Raw genomic sequence first — 17,694 nt, forward strand, 5'->3', positions numbered from 1 at the left:
GCATTCTTGTTTTGACAGTCAACTGTTCAGGGCTGCTTCTGTTCTCTGTGTACACTCTCTGTGTGCAAGTTTAAGCCTGGTTTAAGTTAGTGTTGAGCACCAGGCTAAATTGTGTTAGCTTAAGCCTTGAGTGGAAGTTGAAGTAAATTCAAGCCAGGCTTTTTAGCCTTGATAGAACACCCCCAGAATCAGATAATTCAACTCACTGGATTGCCCCTTTTTAGTACTTAATATTTAGTAAGGTGTGCTCTAAAAAGTAAAAATATATAACCATGTTTTTTCTGTCTTCTTGTTGAGGCATGAAACATGGTGTAGTATAAAAACAGCACTGCAGGAAATAAGCTCAATGTTGTCATCAGGATTAAGGGGAATATTTAATGAGTCAACAGCACAGAAAAATACATCGAAATGTCTTGAAAGCAGCTTTAAATAAAAACTTTAAAGTTTATTAAAACAGAAGTAAATACAAATCCTCAGTGTCAAACCGATCTGTTAAATGCTTCATGAGACATGAAGTTTGTCTGGAAACACCAGCACGGCCTGGTGCTCCCTTCAAACATCAGATTTTACCAGCCTCTGATTTCCAAAATGACTCTTATTACAGGTAGTGACTGAATGAGGAAACGTTACATGGAGAGTAGTAAAAATGGCTATTTTGATATGTTCTGTTTCTGAAATGTGTTACTGACCGTGTTGACTGTAGACTGTCCACCAGCATGTGTGTGGTATCTGGAATGTGCTTGGTCCATGTGTGTTTGAGTGGACATATTAATTAGGCCACGTTCAAGCTGATAAACTGTGTGTAAAAACAGTAAAACAGTTTCTAAGTAACACTTTGTAACACTATACATTTACTGTTTACTTTGTCATGACGAAGGATGAAATAGTTGCTGCTGTGATCACTTTCCAACATGTAAAATCCTGTGAGTTTTTCAAACCTCTGTGCAGTGTTTTGGTGTCTGACAAATCTTTAAGGCCTGGAGCAGTTATTTAAACAAACGCCCACACCAACGCTGATCTGTGTTGTTTTAGCGCACAGTTTTTCAGGCTGAATGCCCACCTCGCCCTGTGGTGTATTGGTGATCTGTCCATGTTGTATGCAACCTCTTGCACCTCGCTTGCTTGGATTGGCTCACTCAGGATAACGGGAATCAAGTAATGGATGGCTGGCTTTGTAAGATTTCTGAGAAGTACAAGTGTGATTTCTTCAGAGGTGACAGCTGGAAATCATTCAGCATCACTTTGTCTGTTCCTCTAATCACCTTCATCACCATCATCCAACAGGAACTCACTGATCTCCTCTCTCATCTGAGACCTACACAACACAACACACAGGAATAAAATATGGCACTTCTGACTGTCTATGATGAGTTTCTGCTCTTAGTTTTGCAGCTATATAGTTAAATAAGAAATGAACGTGTGCTACAGAAGGTAAACAAAGTAAAATACAACAAAGTTTCATGTTTCACAATGTCTCATCTGTCTGTAGTATGAAGTGAAGTATGACTGTAACTAATGATTATTTATCATCAACAAACCTGTCAATCATTTTCTCTATTAATTGATTGGTTGTTTGGTCCAGAAAGTGTCAGAAATGCCAAAAATATTGATCACCATTTTCCAGAGCCTAAGATGATGTCTTGTTTTGTTCACAACCCAGAGATATTAAGTTTACTGTCATGGAGGAGTAAAGAAAACATGGAACAATAATAGCTGGCCATTGATTTAATAGTTGACAGCTAATTGATTAATCCACTTATTGTTGCAGCTCTACTAAAAAGCAAACTACTTAGCTATTTATTATGAAAGCAATGCAACTGCAATTTCAAGCAGTTTTTATCCAAAATCCAAGCACTTTTCAAACATTGAAAACATTGCATTAAAATGAAAGAGTTTTCAAGGATTTCCAGCAGCCTTCTTCTGAGTACATCTGCACAGTCTGATTGGTGTATTTTTTACTCAAAACGTTTAGCTCAAAACTGTGCTAGAGTCATGATATCGGCAATCAGTTAATTTTTTACCCTCTAAAATCAATATTGGTATTTGTTTCAAAAATCAGTCAGGATGTACTTGAGATTTTGGCTTGTCCTTTGGTTTGCCTTGGGCACAAACTACTAGTCTAAATAATGCTTCAAAAATGAGAACAGCACTATTTTATGCTCTATTTCTGATCAGAACTTGTCTAAAGTAGATGTTGTACATGGACCCAGTAATAAAAACTGATGTTTTAAATGAACCAAATATTCTCCTCACCTCCTCTGCCTCCTCTGAGACTCTGACAGGATGTACTGTGGGAGACGGACCACTGATGACTAGAAGAAAAACAGAAACATGAAGAGACAGGCCGAGAGGGCAGAACAGAGGAGAACATCAGCAGCAGCAGGAGTAAAACAGAAGAACATACTGCACTAAACAAAGTTAGGTTTTCTTTTCTTTATCCTTCTTATTTTCACAAAGTCCATGATAGAGATTTTGGATGAAGGAGTACAGACACCTATTCAGAGGTTTCCACTCACCATGTCTTTGATGGTCAGCTGACAGCTGTAACACAACAGGCTCCTCAGATCAGTTGTCTGTGGTACCCTGGAACAAACCAGCGACACAGAGCAGTCAGTGATGGACAGTCAGAGAGGTACAAGGTGATGTCAGTGTACTGCTCTGACAGAAGACAGATGGTAGGAATCACTGACTCATTTACACAAGATACGCTGGCTATCTGTTGCTACAACACTGTCTACACCCTGTTTACATGCAACGTAACGACAGTAGACAAGTAGAACAGGATTTTAAGTTTTGTAAAAAAAGGAATTTGCATACGAAAACCATAAACCAAAATTGGACCCATTCCAAATATTGTGCTGATAAAACCTCAGATGCTGATGTTGGTAGATAACTCAACTCATTGTTGGTCGAATCACAGCAATGCAGCAGGTGCAGGTCCACCTAGCATTTAAAGGGATGTGGGGTTTGAAACTTTGATTGGTTTAAGTCATATATGCCAAAAATATGATTAATTAAGAGGGTAATTACAACCACTTCATGCGTTGTGCCTTACTTTGCACTGAGATTATGCAACATTTAACCAGCAAAAGTGGAGATGGACAAGCCCTTAATTAGGGCTTAACAATTAATTTTAATCATATTGAAACTGTGATATGGCCTACTGTAGTTTTTCTGCAGTATTTGTGTCAAAAAAACATTTTAGATTAAATATTGTTATGCTGGAGAGATCCAACACTTTATATCCTACAGAGTTAGGAAAACACTGTTTGGTACAAACCCCTGTGCAAATCACACCAAAGGCTAATAATTTTATTTGATGATAATGAGAGTAATGTAAAAAATTATAATTCCCTGAAACATTGCAAAAGATATTGCAATGCCAGTCAATATAATCACAATTCAGTATTTTTTCAAAATTGTTCAACTATAAAATTAAATTAACTTTAGTTTCAATAGTCTAATCTAAATCAGTTGTGCTTGAGCTTCCTGAGGCATCCTGCGTGTTCAGAAGAGAGTTCAGAAGTGACCAGAGGTCCAGAGCAGCACAGATGACACAGATGATGGAAATTTTCTTAAAAGAGCTTTATAGATAAGTAAGTACCACTGGTTCTGATAATCAGTGACCAACACATACAACATGCAGAGGTGAGGACTGTAACAGTCTCCACTAATAGACACAAGAGAGGACATTATATAAAGACAGACAGAATCATGGCCATTTCTTGGCATATATTTAAGACTTGGTGACATATTTATGTTGATGTGCTTGTTGACATCACCGTGCAATAAGTGTCAGTGTGAGTCCCTGATTAGATGATAATATGAGTTCAGTCACTGCTCAGATGAAGAGAAATAAATCAGTGAACACTTACTTGGCAGAAGAACAGCAGCCTCCATCACTTGCTGCTCTCCCACAATCCTCTCCTCCTCCTCCTCCAGAGGAGCAGCACTGTCCAGTGGGAGCAGCTGATTCTGGCTCTGCTGGAGCTGTAATGGAAACACATTTTATTAGTGTTGAAGAACTGAGTGTAGAAACTCGATTGTGGACTTGTAGTGTGTCTGGTGTGCATTGTATTTTCACTCTGCATGACTAAACGCAAAAACACACAGAGAAGAGAGAGACATTACAAGTTACAAGAACTACAGAGGGAAGAAGTGAAGGTGAAAATGGAGGTGGAGGTAAAATGTAGTCATTGAGAGTTTACTGTGCCTTGGTTTTGTCTCGGGGTCTCAGTAGTGGTGGTTCCTGGAGATTTAGGCTTGGACAGCTGCTCTGAGATCAGTGTGGCCTTGAAGGCTGAAGCATCCTCTGAAAAAAGAGGTAGAGAAGGAAAAAAAAAGTCAAGAATTCTTACATCTGTTCCAACTTACGGGAGGTGTTCACCTAAAAGAGTGTCCACTTCCAATTTTACTGAGAACCTGTTAAGTGAATAGTTTGAAGGAAGACATGTAGTGTTTTGCAGAGGTAAAAACAGACACCAAATGTATTATTTATATTTGAAATAGTTCCCAACAGAAGAATTAATGATTAAAACTTCCATTATGTCAATGTCCCCCACAGTGTTGCAAACATTTTCCCTCAAATACCCTTTGATTTTGAATTTAACAACCCAGAAAAGCAAAACTCCATGTCTACACTGCATCACATCAGCATCATGCTCGCCAAACTGAAGCATCTGTCTGTATAGGTTTCATCCACACATTTCAAAGCAGTGGCAGCAGCAAACAAACTTTCCATATGGTGTGCAATTTTCCTTCAATACATATGAATATTCCTGATCTATTTTTCCATCAACATGTTGCATAAGATTGTGGCATAAGCACTGCAATATGAAAAAGAGATAGAATCCCGGTGGCTACACTCAAGGTGGAGACATTAACGTTTGTCAGACCTTAGACCTTTAAGGTATCAACCACAAGAACTCAGCACAAGTAGTACCAAAACTTGTCCAGTCAAATAATAACTGCATTCAGTCCATTTCTAGAAAAAGACTGTACAGTTTTTCTTGCAGCCAATTATGGAAAATGTATCAATTTAATGCAACATGTGACTGACCCACCACTGCAGCAGCTACAACTCATACAGTCTGTGGTGAGGTGAAGTCTAACACAGTGTGTTTGACAGCGTTGGCAATTCAGTGTTCCAGATGCTACCAAAACAGTGTGAAGTATGGCTATACCACACACCTGTGGCATCTGATAAAAATAAATGCATAAAATGTGAAAGATTATTGCAGGAATTCTTCCATTCACATGATGGGTATTCAAATGAAGCAGTTTTCAACTATCAAATTAAATTCTCTGTTGTGATCAGTATCACTTTAAGGGTACTGGTATTGTAATTTTTTAAACAATACTCAGCCCTAGCTATGAAATTGTCCAGTGGCGGTAATGTACAGTGAAGGTTACAGCTTGCAAACACCACAGAAGAAGATCAGGAAGTTGCCCTGTCTCGCAGCTGCTGGGTGAAGTGTCAGGAGAGTCTGTGGGATTACAAAGTGGAGCAGAGTGAGTTGCTCTGCCTAATTTACAAAATGTAAATCAGTCATTCTTGAGAACTGGGACAAAACTGTATTTTGAGGGGATTTTGATTTTTACTCTTCAATTATGCTGGAAAATAATAATACAATATTAAACGCTTGGCTATTAAACCTTGTAACAGACCAACCTCCAAGTGATTCAAATCTTAGTATTAAATGTAGACATCAGCTCCGTCAGATGGAAAATCTGACCCAGCTGACACACACAGAGCTGGTGCAAACAGCTGCATCTATTAAAATGAGTGTTTCTGTTGTGTGAGACAAGCGAGTGATAACGAAACATTGAGACAGGGGGTTGGGTCCTGCATGTGCATGTGCCTATTCTAAAAGATCTTGTACCTGTCTAAGAGCTACCTTTTCCATTCAACACTCACCAACAGTGGTATCCAGGGCACACATGCAGAGGAGACACCTTTCACTGTGGTCAGCTGTGGACGAGCTCTTACATGCTGTCTGCAGCTTCTCACTGGTCCTACAGGACACACAGCAGTTTTTTTTGTTTTGTGTGTGCAGAAAATGCTACATTGATTGAATGTTGCTAATAGTAAAAAAAAGCAAGATGTAGTAAATATACTGTCCAGCATCCATTATCCAGTACATGCAAACACTCACTTTGACTATTTGTTGCAGAACACGTGTATCTCTATGACATCTGTAATCTCATACTGACCTGTAGATGGTGCTGACAGTAGAGGGGAAGTCTGCCTGCAGTCTGGTGACAAAACTCTCTGTCAGACGCTGGATACTGGCCTTCTCTGTTGTCTGTGGGACAGACACAAACATTATTGACTTACTGGCACAGTAAGACACAGCAGTTTCCTCTGCAGCCTGCAGGCCTGATGTTACAGTCAGATCAGTTACTGCTGGTTGATGTTACCTTGGTGTCCAGGCTCGGGATGAAAACAGAGGGCACGTTGAACAGACGGTTGTAGTACGCGATTTCTTTGGCAGAGTAGTCCCTCATTGGCCTCACTAATATTATGTCACCAAACCTGGAGTCTGAGAAACCCTGTTAACACAAACACACACACGTATGCACAAATACAAGATTAACATTATTTGCAAGGTTCAACAATAAGGAGTGGCCACTTGCCTGACTTGGAAAGTGGTAAAAATAATTAAACTATTGCAATATTTTTTAATCAGTTAAACTGGCATTAACCACAAATCACTCTCATGCCTCTAACTGGTTCAGAGCACAGCAGCGAGGCTTCTTACTGGTTTCAGCAGATGACATCCATTGGCTCCCTGTGTGTTTTATAATTGATTTTAACATTTTACCAATCACTTTTAAAGCCTGTCTGGTCTCAAGTTACACAGTTGAAACACTGAGCACTTATGAGCCAGTCTGCAGCCTTAAATCCTCGGGCAGGGCCTCCTGGCTGTTCCGAAGTCGAGGTTTAAATCTGAAGGTGCTTCTGCACTTTCTCCATCAGGACCCCTCGACTTCAGAACGACCTGCCCGAAGAGACCAGGCTGCAGAATCAGTTACATCTTTTAAATCACTTCTTAACACACATTTTTACAAACCTGCTTTTAATTGGTGTCATCCGTTCGATATATTTTAATCTTTATTCTTTTTATGTGTTCTCTTTTATATTGCCATTATGTGATGTTGTCTTATTTCATTCCTTTTATTTATTCATATTTACTAGACAACATCATATGTCTCTGCATTCTCCTCCTTCTGTTTTCTTTTATTTCTTTTGTCATGTTATTCTTGTTTTCCTGTTCTTATTTCTCTTACTGTTTGTCCTTTGCTTGCTTCAGTTTTAGCTTTTTTTTTTTCTTGCTCCAGTTTGACCTTTTTGTGTTGGCCTTCTATTGTTACTTTGCCTCTGGGGTATCCTGCTCTAACTAATTATTCATGCAAAATGTCAGAAAAGGCTGGTTTCAGCTTCTCAAATATGGACATTTCCCACTTTCCTTCATTTATCATCACATTAAACTAACAAAATTGAAACATTTCACGGCATTATCTTGGACTCTTGGGGTATTTTCTAACATTTTGTTGATATTGCAGCCCTGTATTAAACATGATGATTAACTTTAGTCTTTGTTGTTATTTGATAACTGCTAAAAATAAAACTATTTGTATGGGATCAAGTAGATTTCTGACCCACTTGCCCGACCAGTCAAAGTGGAAAAAACGAACATTAACTTTGAACCCTGAGTAAGTTAGATTTGTTCCACAGAGAAACAGTTCCATCACACATCTGATATCATCTGGTCCACTACAAAGAAAAATGAGAAGGCCTCCGTTCATTGTCTGTTCACACACTCACCGTGTCCTGAGCCAGCTGTGCTCCTCTGCCCAGTGATATACTGGTGAGCAGTTTGACAGCCAGTCTGGTGCAGCTGTCTCCCAGCATCAGTTTGCTGTAGCCTTCAGTTCGAGCCATGTGCACCAGCAGATGCTGCCTGTGAGGAGAACGAGCACATCTTAAAATACACACTGGACATGAATCTTAACCAACCTCATAACCCTCACTGGTGAAGTTAATGCAAAATTTATACTTTATCTTCTTTGCAGTCCTACTGCTGTTTGCTCCTGAGCTCTCCTTTGTATCCAGCACTTGGTATATTGACCGTCTGGTTTCATTTCACAAAGAAGTAAATATTCCCAAAGTGTGAAACACAGCGGAATAAAAACAGCTTTGTTCCAGCAGCCATCACTCAGATGTCACAGCAACACTGCACAGATTTCTCACCTGCATTTTACCTTATTTATTTATTTATTTGTGTTTTTTATTGTTATTTCTCAATTTTTAGAACCTTTCGAGTACTTTCATCATGTTTGTCTGTGATGTTTGTAAAATGTGTGCCTCGTCTTACTGCAAACCAAATCTACCTCCAGGTACAAATAAAGTAATCTGAACCTGGATGGGAAAAACAGACAGAGTTTGGAAAATTACCATTAGGGCCACCCCGGATAGAGTGAGTACAAAATGAATGAGAGTCAATGGGCCTCATGCACAGCAGCCTCTTAAATTCTTTCTCATATTCTCTTGTAATTTTCTGTTGATGTGTGTAAATGTGTCAACAGAGGGACGCAAAGTAGTTGAATTAAAACAGAAGAATTAAACAAATAGTTTTATTATTTTTTTTATTTTTATCAAATAGTTGGTGGTAAATTAATGGAAATTAAAAGCTTTTTGTTAGTTTTTACATACTGAGTGGAGTGTAAAGGAAAAACTTCATATTTCTTTTATTACACTTTTATTTTAAATATTTAACAAACACTATTATTTATTTAATTAAAAGTAAATTTTTGACTTGACTGATAACCTTTTATTACATTATGTCAGTTTATGGGCTCTGTAGATCTCTTCAAATTACATGAAGACTATAAACTATTGAACATAAGATATAAAAATAGATAAAAGCAGCAAATTTGTGAGGCAGGAGAAGGATGCAGGAAAACATACTGATAAACTGATATAACACTAAACAGATACAGGCGTCCTGCTAGGTGAATATTTTTAGATTATTATCTAAATATAGATATTTTAATTATAACAATTAATTATACTATATATATACCATATATACTAATTATATACTATAAACATTAATTATGAATATTCTTTAAACTTGTGTTTACCTGCATTGGACAAACAATTAGTGGACTGTGAAAAAGATGTTTTCTCTTATTTTGGTTGCTCTCAACCACCAGACCAGAAATAAGACCAGAAATAAGAAAACATAGGTGAGTCCCAGAAATCAGTGGCTACTAAAAAAGCACAGAATCATAAATACAAACAAAAACCACAAAAAATTGGTTTGGAAAGGGTTTTTTCTTTCTTGAGTGGTGTATTATCCCAGAGGAATATCTCTGCTTGAACTTGAAGCTAAATACAGACACACCATGAAGTCAGATGGGAGTGATCAGGGACTGTGGAGGCAGTGTGTCTCTGTGTCTGACCTTAACGTGTTGAGCAGGTCCTCTCTGGCCGTCAGCGTCTTGGCAGAGCCGATCAGCTGCTGCAGTGCGTGTGTGTGGGACTCCTGAACATCAGGCAGTGATGTTTCCTCCTGTCGCTGTGGTGTCATACAGCTGCTGCCGCCGCTGTCACTCTGGATGTAGTGATCCACGGCCGCTTTGTATTCACTGGCGGGTCGCTCTAAATGGGACGGGGCCGTCGTCACAACTGAACTGGGAAGATCCAGAACCTGAAAGGAGGATGGAGGACACATTCAATAATACATTCAACTGTGATTTTTATGTAAAAAAAAAAAAATATTCAGACATGAGAAGACATGTGAAACTGTCTTATCTTGAACATTTAAAAAATAAAATATTTGTAGAAAAAAAAGAGAAACAAACAATAAAATGACCAGACTTCAATGAGAAACATAAATTAAGATTTGAAAAAGAGCAGGAAGAAGCAACATGCTTGTCTAGACTTACCCCTAATCTATACTAATCCATCAATAATCAATCTTTTACATAAACCCACTCTCCTCCCCATTGATCAGCCACACAATTACCTAATTACCCCCCTCCCCCAAAAAAAGAAAAAAGAGAAAACCAATAGCAACAGTATCACCCACAGCATGCTTTACCTTCCTTTTAATTATTTATGTACATCTCAAAAATAATTTCTCCCTACATCTTTTTAAACCGTCTGATATTTTTACGGTGTGGGCTGATTTTGTGGAATGCACTTGGCAAAGAAATGAAACAAATTGATCTGCACATGCTTTTAAGAGTGGTGCGAAAACAACCTGACAGCTTCTTTCAAATTTAATTTACCTTAAGTTATAGCCTCCCTCTGTCTAAAGATATGTTTTGTATGCTGCCAGGAATTAAGTTATTTGTTGCTTTGTACATAACTTTAAAGCAGGTTTAAATTCCACCAGTTCTGTAAATTGCATGCAACTTTGTTCCTGATATCCGACATGTTGAAGTTGGAAAGTGCATGTTTGAAAGGTATAGAAGCCCATTTACACTAATGAATGACTGAATGAATGAATGTAAAATAATCGCTGTCTGGTGTTGATGTTAGACACATCACCATGTCTGGTTAACATTACAGCAGCATTCACTCTGCATGTTTCTGGCAGCAGGTAGCCTTCAGTTAGCAAGTAGCTTCCTTAAACACAGCTAAAATGCTGAAGTGAACAGTCTTTATTTGGCTGCATTTCAAACAGCGTGCAGGACGGGCAACAAATGTTTAAAAACATTGCGTGTAAAGGGGGTAAGAATCTGGTGATGCACAGGGACACACCTTCAAGCAAAACACAAGATAAGACACATCATGAAGTCCTCACATTTATACTTATGGTGACGAGACCATTAATGATGATGTTGATGACATCAGCCTTCTCAGTCTTCTTCAGGTTAGAAGATATGATCAGATTTCTGCAGAAGTATTGCTCAAGTATGACGCTTATTCAAAACTGATTTTTCCGTTGCTGTGTTAAGTGTTTAGTTGTTGTAGCTGGGTCAAGTTTTATTTATTAATGTAAATTTGCTTTGCAGATTTTGTTAAGTGTATTGTATTTCATTATATTTATATATCTAAGTAAACTTTAAACTGCTGGCAGTTAATATATTGTTCAGTTTCATGTTCAAATTTGCATTAGTAATGAAAAATAAGCTGTTCTTTAATGTTGTTAACCATCATCTTAGGATATTTTTCTTCTTAAAGTATCGGTTCAGACACCGTTTTTTTTTTAAGTAATTTTGGCATCAGTATCGGAAAAAATCCTCCTCAAAATTCAGGCTGCAACTGATGATTATTTTCATCATCAATTAATCTGTCGATTATTTTCTCGATTTTCAGTTTGCTGTCAAAGAGGAGTGAAGAAACCAGAAAATACTCACATCTAACAAGCTGGAATCAGAAAATTTAGAAGGAAATTTCTTCTTTAAAAATCTGCTCAAACTGATTAATTGACTATCAAGTTGACGATTAATTTAATAATCAATCAATAATCGATTATTTGATTAATCGTTGCAGCTCTGTTCAAAATAATGAGAAAATAATAAGATAATATCTCAAAATAACGAAAAACATTTCCAAACTATCCTGCTGCGATGAGCTGTTTTGTAATATTGTATTTTAGTGCCTCAAAATAATGAAAAACTTTCTCATTATTTTGTGATTAAGCCAGTAGTTTTTAAATACTAAGTCATTATTTTGTAGGGTGGAACAACACACTGAATATTGTGAGAAAAAATGTCTCAATGCCGTATTGGACTGTGACAATATCCATGGTGACATTACATGGTTAATGATTTGATTTGATTTTATAAGGGCTGTTACTTTCTGCTGCATTGGTTTGGTTTTGCCGTTGTACAAACATCATTCAAACATGCAGTGGCAGTGAAGGTGACTGATGGTTGGCTGCTTCTATATTTGTTAGAAGAAGTACTTTAAGTTAAAAGGAAAAACAAACCTTATATTTATTTTTTAATAAAAAACATTTATTCAAGTCGATAATATATGATAAATATCTCATCACAGACTTGTTATTGTGATATTATTGTATCTTGATTTTTTTGTATTGTTACATCTCATTCTCATGTTTCTCATTACAATCACTGACAGGATCTTTGTTTTCATCACATTAGCAGAAATGGGTGTCTAACTCACCCTGCATGTCATTTTAAAGTGATTTAACAGACTGCTGAGGACGAGTAGACCCTCCTGCGTCCACACTGACCTGTTCCAGAGGCACCATGTGAAAGGGGAAACCGGTGGCTTTGAATGCAGCCTGCAGCTCAGCCACCGTCCTCCGTCTCTCCTCCACAGACAGACCCACAGCACCACCCTCTGGAAACAAAGACACATGAAATGTTCTGTCACGTGGAATGTTTTGGCCAGAATCTTTTCAGAAATGACAAAGTTCCTCAAGACAGACACAAAAATGACGCAACACTCTCTTTTCATTTACCATCAATGAAGACAATTCCAGGTAAGAATCTCAACTTCTTGTGAGCGTTCTGACTCAAACCCTGAGAGGAAGAAAAGGTTTGCAGTTGCATTAATAATATTAAAACAAAAAGAAGGAAACAGGTTTATATTGTATCTACAGATTTATACTGAATCTTCATAGATTAAGAACACATCATTTAATGTTTTTGTGGTTTGGTTTATGATACTCTCCAGCTGACACATGACCCATTGATCTTTTAGACTTTACAGCTTGAGGATTTTTCACCTCTCACACCTCACTGTGGCTGCACTGGAAATACAGCAGCCTTAACAGAGCCTGGCCTACTGTTGAACACGTATCTGTTAACTAAACAAAAAACACACTAAACCAACAGCACACCATTCTTACAGCTTATACCTGAGTACAAATTTATCTTGTTAGATAATTATGAGTAACCTAGGAGATGAATTATGATATAGTTTGTGTATAAAATTGTTATATTTGGCAACCTGAGGGAGGAATTGTTTGAGGCAACTAAGAACATCAGCGCTCATATTCTAGTGAGACATGGGATATGAATTTAACATTTAAGAGGAATCAAACATTTTGGAGATACCACAGACCAAAGAGTTGGCCACGGAGGAAGGAGCCTGGTGTAGTATGGAGCCTGTCAGTGGCCAAAAAAGTTAGTAGACAAACATTAACACTCGTTTCTCAGCTGCTGACTACGGTGGTCTCCTGGGCCAATTCTAAAACTGTGTGTGCCTACTGTAAATGTAAATGAGGCAATTTAGATAGCAAAATGTGTAAAACTAGGGCACAGGTTTTAAAATACCAGAATTACCCTTTAAAACCTAAAACAACTAGCACAACATATACTTAAGTATTTGCATGGACAGTGTTCATTCAACAGATATCTACCAGAGACTCATGGATTATTGTGGTTTCCATGTTGCTGCACTCTGTTACAAGAAGTGTTCATAGTGACTATAGAGACAGATGGACTGAGGGACAGACCTCTTGGACTTGGCTGAGCATTGAGCAGGAAGAGGGACCTCCAGACACAGCCAGCAGCACCTGCAACCAGAGGACACACACACACACACACACACACACACACACACACACACACACACACACACACACACACACACACACAGACACACACACACACATGTATATGGAGCTGTTGCTAACATGCATCACATCTTTTAAGTTCATGTAAATTATTCCGTGTATTTAAAAAAAATCACAAAATGAATATCAGTAAAGTGAGTTTTGTGATGATGTGTCACAAAAGGACAATTGTGTAATCATACGTACAAATAAAGTCGACAGCTTACCTTCTCTCCAGGGAAGATGATCCTGTTTTTGCCCAGCATGGCTCTGAACTTATGAATGAAGTATTCTTTGAAACAGATCCTGACACAGACAGAGGAATCATTTGGACAAAGGCAATAAAAACACAGCTAACATCTTTGACAACCATGTAAATATTTTAACATAATCTCCTCCAGCTCTATCAGCGCAGATTGAGAAATTCTCACTTTACATTTGAACAAGACCTTTGAGTTCAGAATGATGCTCCCACACAGCCTTACACAGACCTTTTCTAACATGACATCAGATAAAAGACACATTCAATACATGCACTGGTTAACTACAGTAACAGGCTTATATTTGAGACAGGCCACTATTCCTTATTTTTTTATAATTATGTCAGATGATATTTTTGTAAGACGCCTGTCTGTTTTATGATCTGCTCCTGGTTTAATCTGCTGTTGAGTTTTTACTCTCTTACAGAAATACAGTTTTTATTAACTAGTTATTTCCTGTCACAGAATTTTTAGCAGAGCGGCAAAGATAAATCAACTATTAAATTAATTGGCAACTATTTTGAATCCATGTTCCATGTTTTTTTTAAGAAAAAATGTCCAAATTCTCTGATTTTAGCTTCTTTTAGCTGTGATTTTTTCTGGTTTCTTTACTCCTCTCTGACAGTAAACTGAATATTTTTGGTTTGCGGACAAACAGGACATTTGAGAACATCATCTGGGACTTCGGGAAACACTAATTGACATTTTCTGACAATTTATGGACCAAACAATTTATTGATTAGTGGAAAATATTGATGGAAAATGCTCAACAGATTGACTGGTAAAAAAAAAACAAAAAAATATTACATTTAAGACTTTTTTTAAAGACTCTATTGTTCTTATTTTCAGGAAAGACTAAGATTAATTAATCTTAGTCATTTGTCTCTATACAGATTGTTTTATTTATTAGCGGTTATCAAATTAAGGGTTCAACGTTAGTTTTTTTTTGTTTTGTTTTGTTTTGTTTTGTTGCTAGATTTACTAGCCCAGCATTTTACTTGCCCTGGAAAATCAGAAAATTCTCATAGTTGTCCTTGCTTTGATTTGAGATAACTTAAATTACCAGGCTTTTGAGAATCTACAGCTATGCAGTGTGCATTTCAAGCTGGATTACATACAAAATCACATTATTACATGCGTTCAAAAAACAAGATTCATTTAATGTGGACCATTTAAACCATTGTTGTTCTCTTAGACAGACATTGTGGTCAAATCAGTATAACCAAAGAGTGATCAACTGTTGCAACCATCCCAGTTGAAATTTTCCCTATCCATCTTTTTATTTGTTTTCTTTTCTTTATGAATTCTTCCATCACACTGAAAATGGAGTTTCAGTAAAACTGCATCCAATGACATTTTTCAATTTGAATGGTGATAATCACAAGAATCTACACAGAGCTTGATGCTCAGTGCTTTGGGTTGCCTCACAGCCTCCAAAGCTCATTGTGCTCAGTCACCACTGGTTAATTTTCAGTCAGTGCTCTTACATTATCTAGCAGTTGTACAGTAGATGTTATAATAAAACAGTGCTAAATGTTGCATGTCTTACCTGCAGTATGTGTCTCCAGCTCTGATGACCACAGCTGCAGTCCCCTCTTTGCATTTGACACATTTCTTGGAAACACTAAGAAAGTAAGTTTTAGGACACTGTCATTTATACTGCAAAAATATTTAAATACACTATGAAGATTAAAATTACAGTTCAACCCAAAAACAAAAATCCATATTTTCCCCCTGACCTGTAGTGCTATTTATCCATCTTGATCATTTTGCAGAGTTTAGGAGATATCAGTCATAGAGATGTCTGCCTTCACTCCAATATAATGGAACTAAATTGCACTCAGTTTGTGGTGCTCGAAGCACCATATAAACAGTGTCTCGTTCCAAAAATCATGACCTCGTTACTAAAGATAATCCACAGACTCTGTTGTGAGCAGTTTCATGTAGGAACTACTTTCTTTCTGCAGTAGAATCTACTGGAACTACTTTAGAATCTATTGTAACATATTTCTTTTCTACAAGCTTAATAGCACTACAGACCAAGGTTAAGATACGTATTTAGATTTTGGGGTGAACTGTACATTTAAATGTCTGCTAGCATGTCACAATAGCTATACTATAACAATAATGAAGTTAATATTTCATCTCATGGTATGAAATACATGATTTTATGGACCTATTAGATCATGCAGTATGCAAGTGGTGTGAACTTACTATCTAAAATATTAGCAATTAATTAAATGACAACAACCAAGTGACATGCCCTGAACTTTTGGGGCCCCTGGGGGTCTTTGTTGCTGGAGCAGCTGCCTCGCCTTGTAGACTCCAGATAGCGACCACACATCCATCAATAGCTCAATACCACAAATAATAACTTTGCCTAAAGACTTTTTCACAGCAGCCATTTTGACATGTAATAATAGAGTAAACGCAGCTGTTACCAATGACATTAATTAAGGTTTATTTCCGTTCAGGTCAAACAGGGTCAAAGTGCTGTTATTGTACATGTTGCTCACTGGAAAGACTCTGCCACACTAAATGGAACGTGACCTTAACTAGTCTCATTGGTAACACCTGTGTTTACTATTTCATTTCACTACGGCTGCTGTGAAAAAGTCTATAGCACAGAATACACTGTCATGGAGTTTTGGCAATGAAATGTGATTACATTTGATGATAACATGTGACTGATAGGCCCACAGCTGTCAGTGGCTTTTGCTTTATTCGTCTCAAATATGAAGATGATAATAAGAGATGCACAAACTGGGACTGACTGAGCCTAAATATAATAAAGCAGGTGCAGCCTGTCCGCACATTTTAAACAGAGCTAGCTTAATAGACACATGTAATAACCTACCTGGGCACGTCCGCGTGCTCCAGCTGGTCCTGGTAGTCTTCGTCCACCTGGCACATCTGGACAACGGCTAACAAGCTAACACAGCGGTCTGATACTGACTCTAAACCCCGGGAACAATTTACCGTTAAAAAGGACTGAAAAACAGATACCAACAAGACTTCTTCTCAACTTTAAAGTTACAGAACACTGAAATCTTCAACACTCAGGCTGTTTTCACTGACAGCAGGACCTGATAATTGATTACAAGCAGCGTTGAGTTACACTTACAGCCTCCCTGTTATGTCACCCACTAATATATGTTAACCTTATAGTATATAGTACCGTTAAATATTAACTTCATTAACTTTAAGATAGGCTGTCTCGTGTCCAAACAGGTCTTGTCTCTTTTTGATGACGTAAGAGAATCTTGTTGATATTTATGGCGACTGAGAAACAACACAAGAGTCTTACCGCCACCTACAGGTGTGGAGGGAAGGGTCGGGATTAAAAATCAAAGCCTGTCATTAAAGTAAGAGATACTAAATAAAAAGATAAAATAATGACAATTACAGAGATAACTATGCAACAATAATGACATAAGAGTGTTCGTATCCAGCAAATCAAATTACGTGAAACAGAAATCAATAGCACATATCCTGAACCTCTCCTTAAAATTGAAGAAGATTGATTGTTTGATGATGTATGAACCTTTTATGTTCACTTTCACTTTATGTTTTATTTATATGTATGCTTACAAATTATTATTATTTCCCCCCACTATATATTATAACAAACCAATATGAATTACATGACTTTATTGTAATTTGTTTGTGATACTTTTCTGTCTGACTTTGCCACCTACTGACAATATGGCAACAAATGCCATCACAAGGACTTCTAAATAAATCGCCTATCTTTTGAAATTTATTGAATTGAATTGAATTGATAGATTTTGACAATAAAAAATGTAGCACATGAAAAATTCATGCATTCAAACATGCTATGGTGACAACCGCAATAAGAAGGTGGTTCAAGAACTTCATTCTTATGTTGC

The 17,694-nt window shown here is 37.4% G+C and overlaps 1 protein-coding gene across 2 annotated transcripts; it reads right to left on the reverse strand.

Moving 5' to 3' along the window:
* Nucleotides 1-355: 355 nt before the first annotated feature.
* On the reverse strand, nucleotides 356-17,046 carry ctu2 (cytosolic thiouridylase subunit 2 homolog (S. pombe)). Of its 2 annotated transcripts, XM_084735890.1 has the most exons (17): nucleotides 16,842-17,046; nucleotides 16,662-16,761; nucleotides 15,354-15,428; nucleotides 13,772-13,850; nucleotides 13,446-13,505; nucleotides 12,447-12,507; nucleotides 12,216-12,325; nucleotides 9,469-9,716; nucleotides 7,829-7,964; nucleotides 6,421-6,552; nucleotides 6,214-6,305; nucleotides 5,918-6,015; nucleotides 4,214-4,312; nucleotides 3,876-3,990; nucleotides 2,517-2,583; nucleotides 2,254-2,312; nucleotides 356-1,315 (listed from the first exon to the last, which is right to left on the reverse strand). In XM_084735890.1, the coding sequence occupies exons 2-17, from the start codon at nucleotides 16,715-16,717 to the stop codon at nucleotides 1,255-1,257; spliced, it is 1,548 nt and encodes a 515-aa protein (XP_084592016.1). In that variant the 5' UTR covers nucleotides 16,718-16,761; nucleotides 16,842-17,046; the 3' UTR covers nucleotides 356-1,254. The 2 variants fall into 2 exon arrangements, with proteins under 2 accessions (XP_084592016.1, XP_084592015.1); XM_084735889.1 differs by having other exon boundaries at nucleotides 16,662-17,046.
* Nucleotides 17,047-17,694: the final 648 nt, after the last annotated feature.

Source organism: Lutjanus erythropterus, chromosome 14, assembly GCF_056507025.1.
Source record: "Lutjanus erythropterus isolate fLutEry1 chromosome 14, fLutEry1.hap2, whole genome shotgun sequence".
In the NCBI taxonomy this organism is placed as follows: Eukaryota; Metazoa; Chordata; class Actinopteri; order Lutjaniformes; family Lutjanidae; genus Lutjanus; species Lutjanus erythropterus.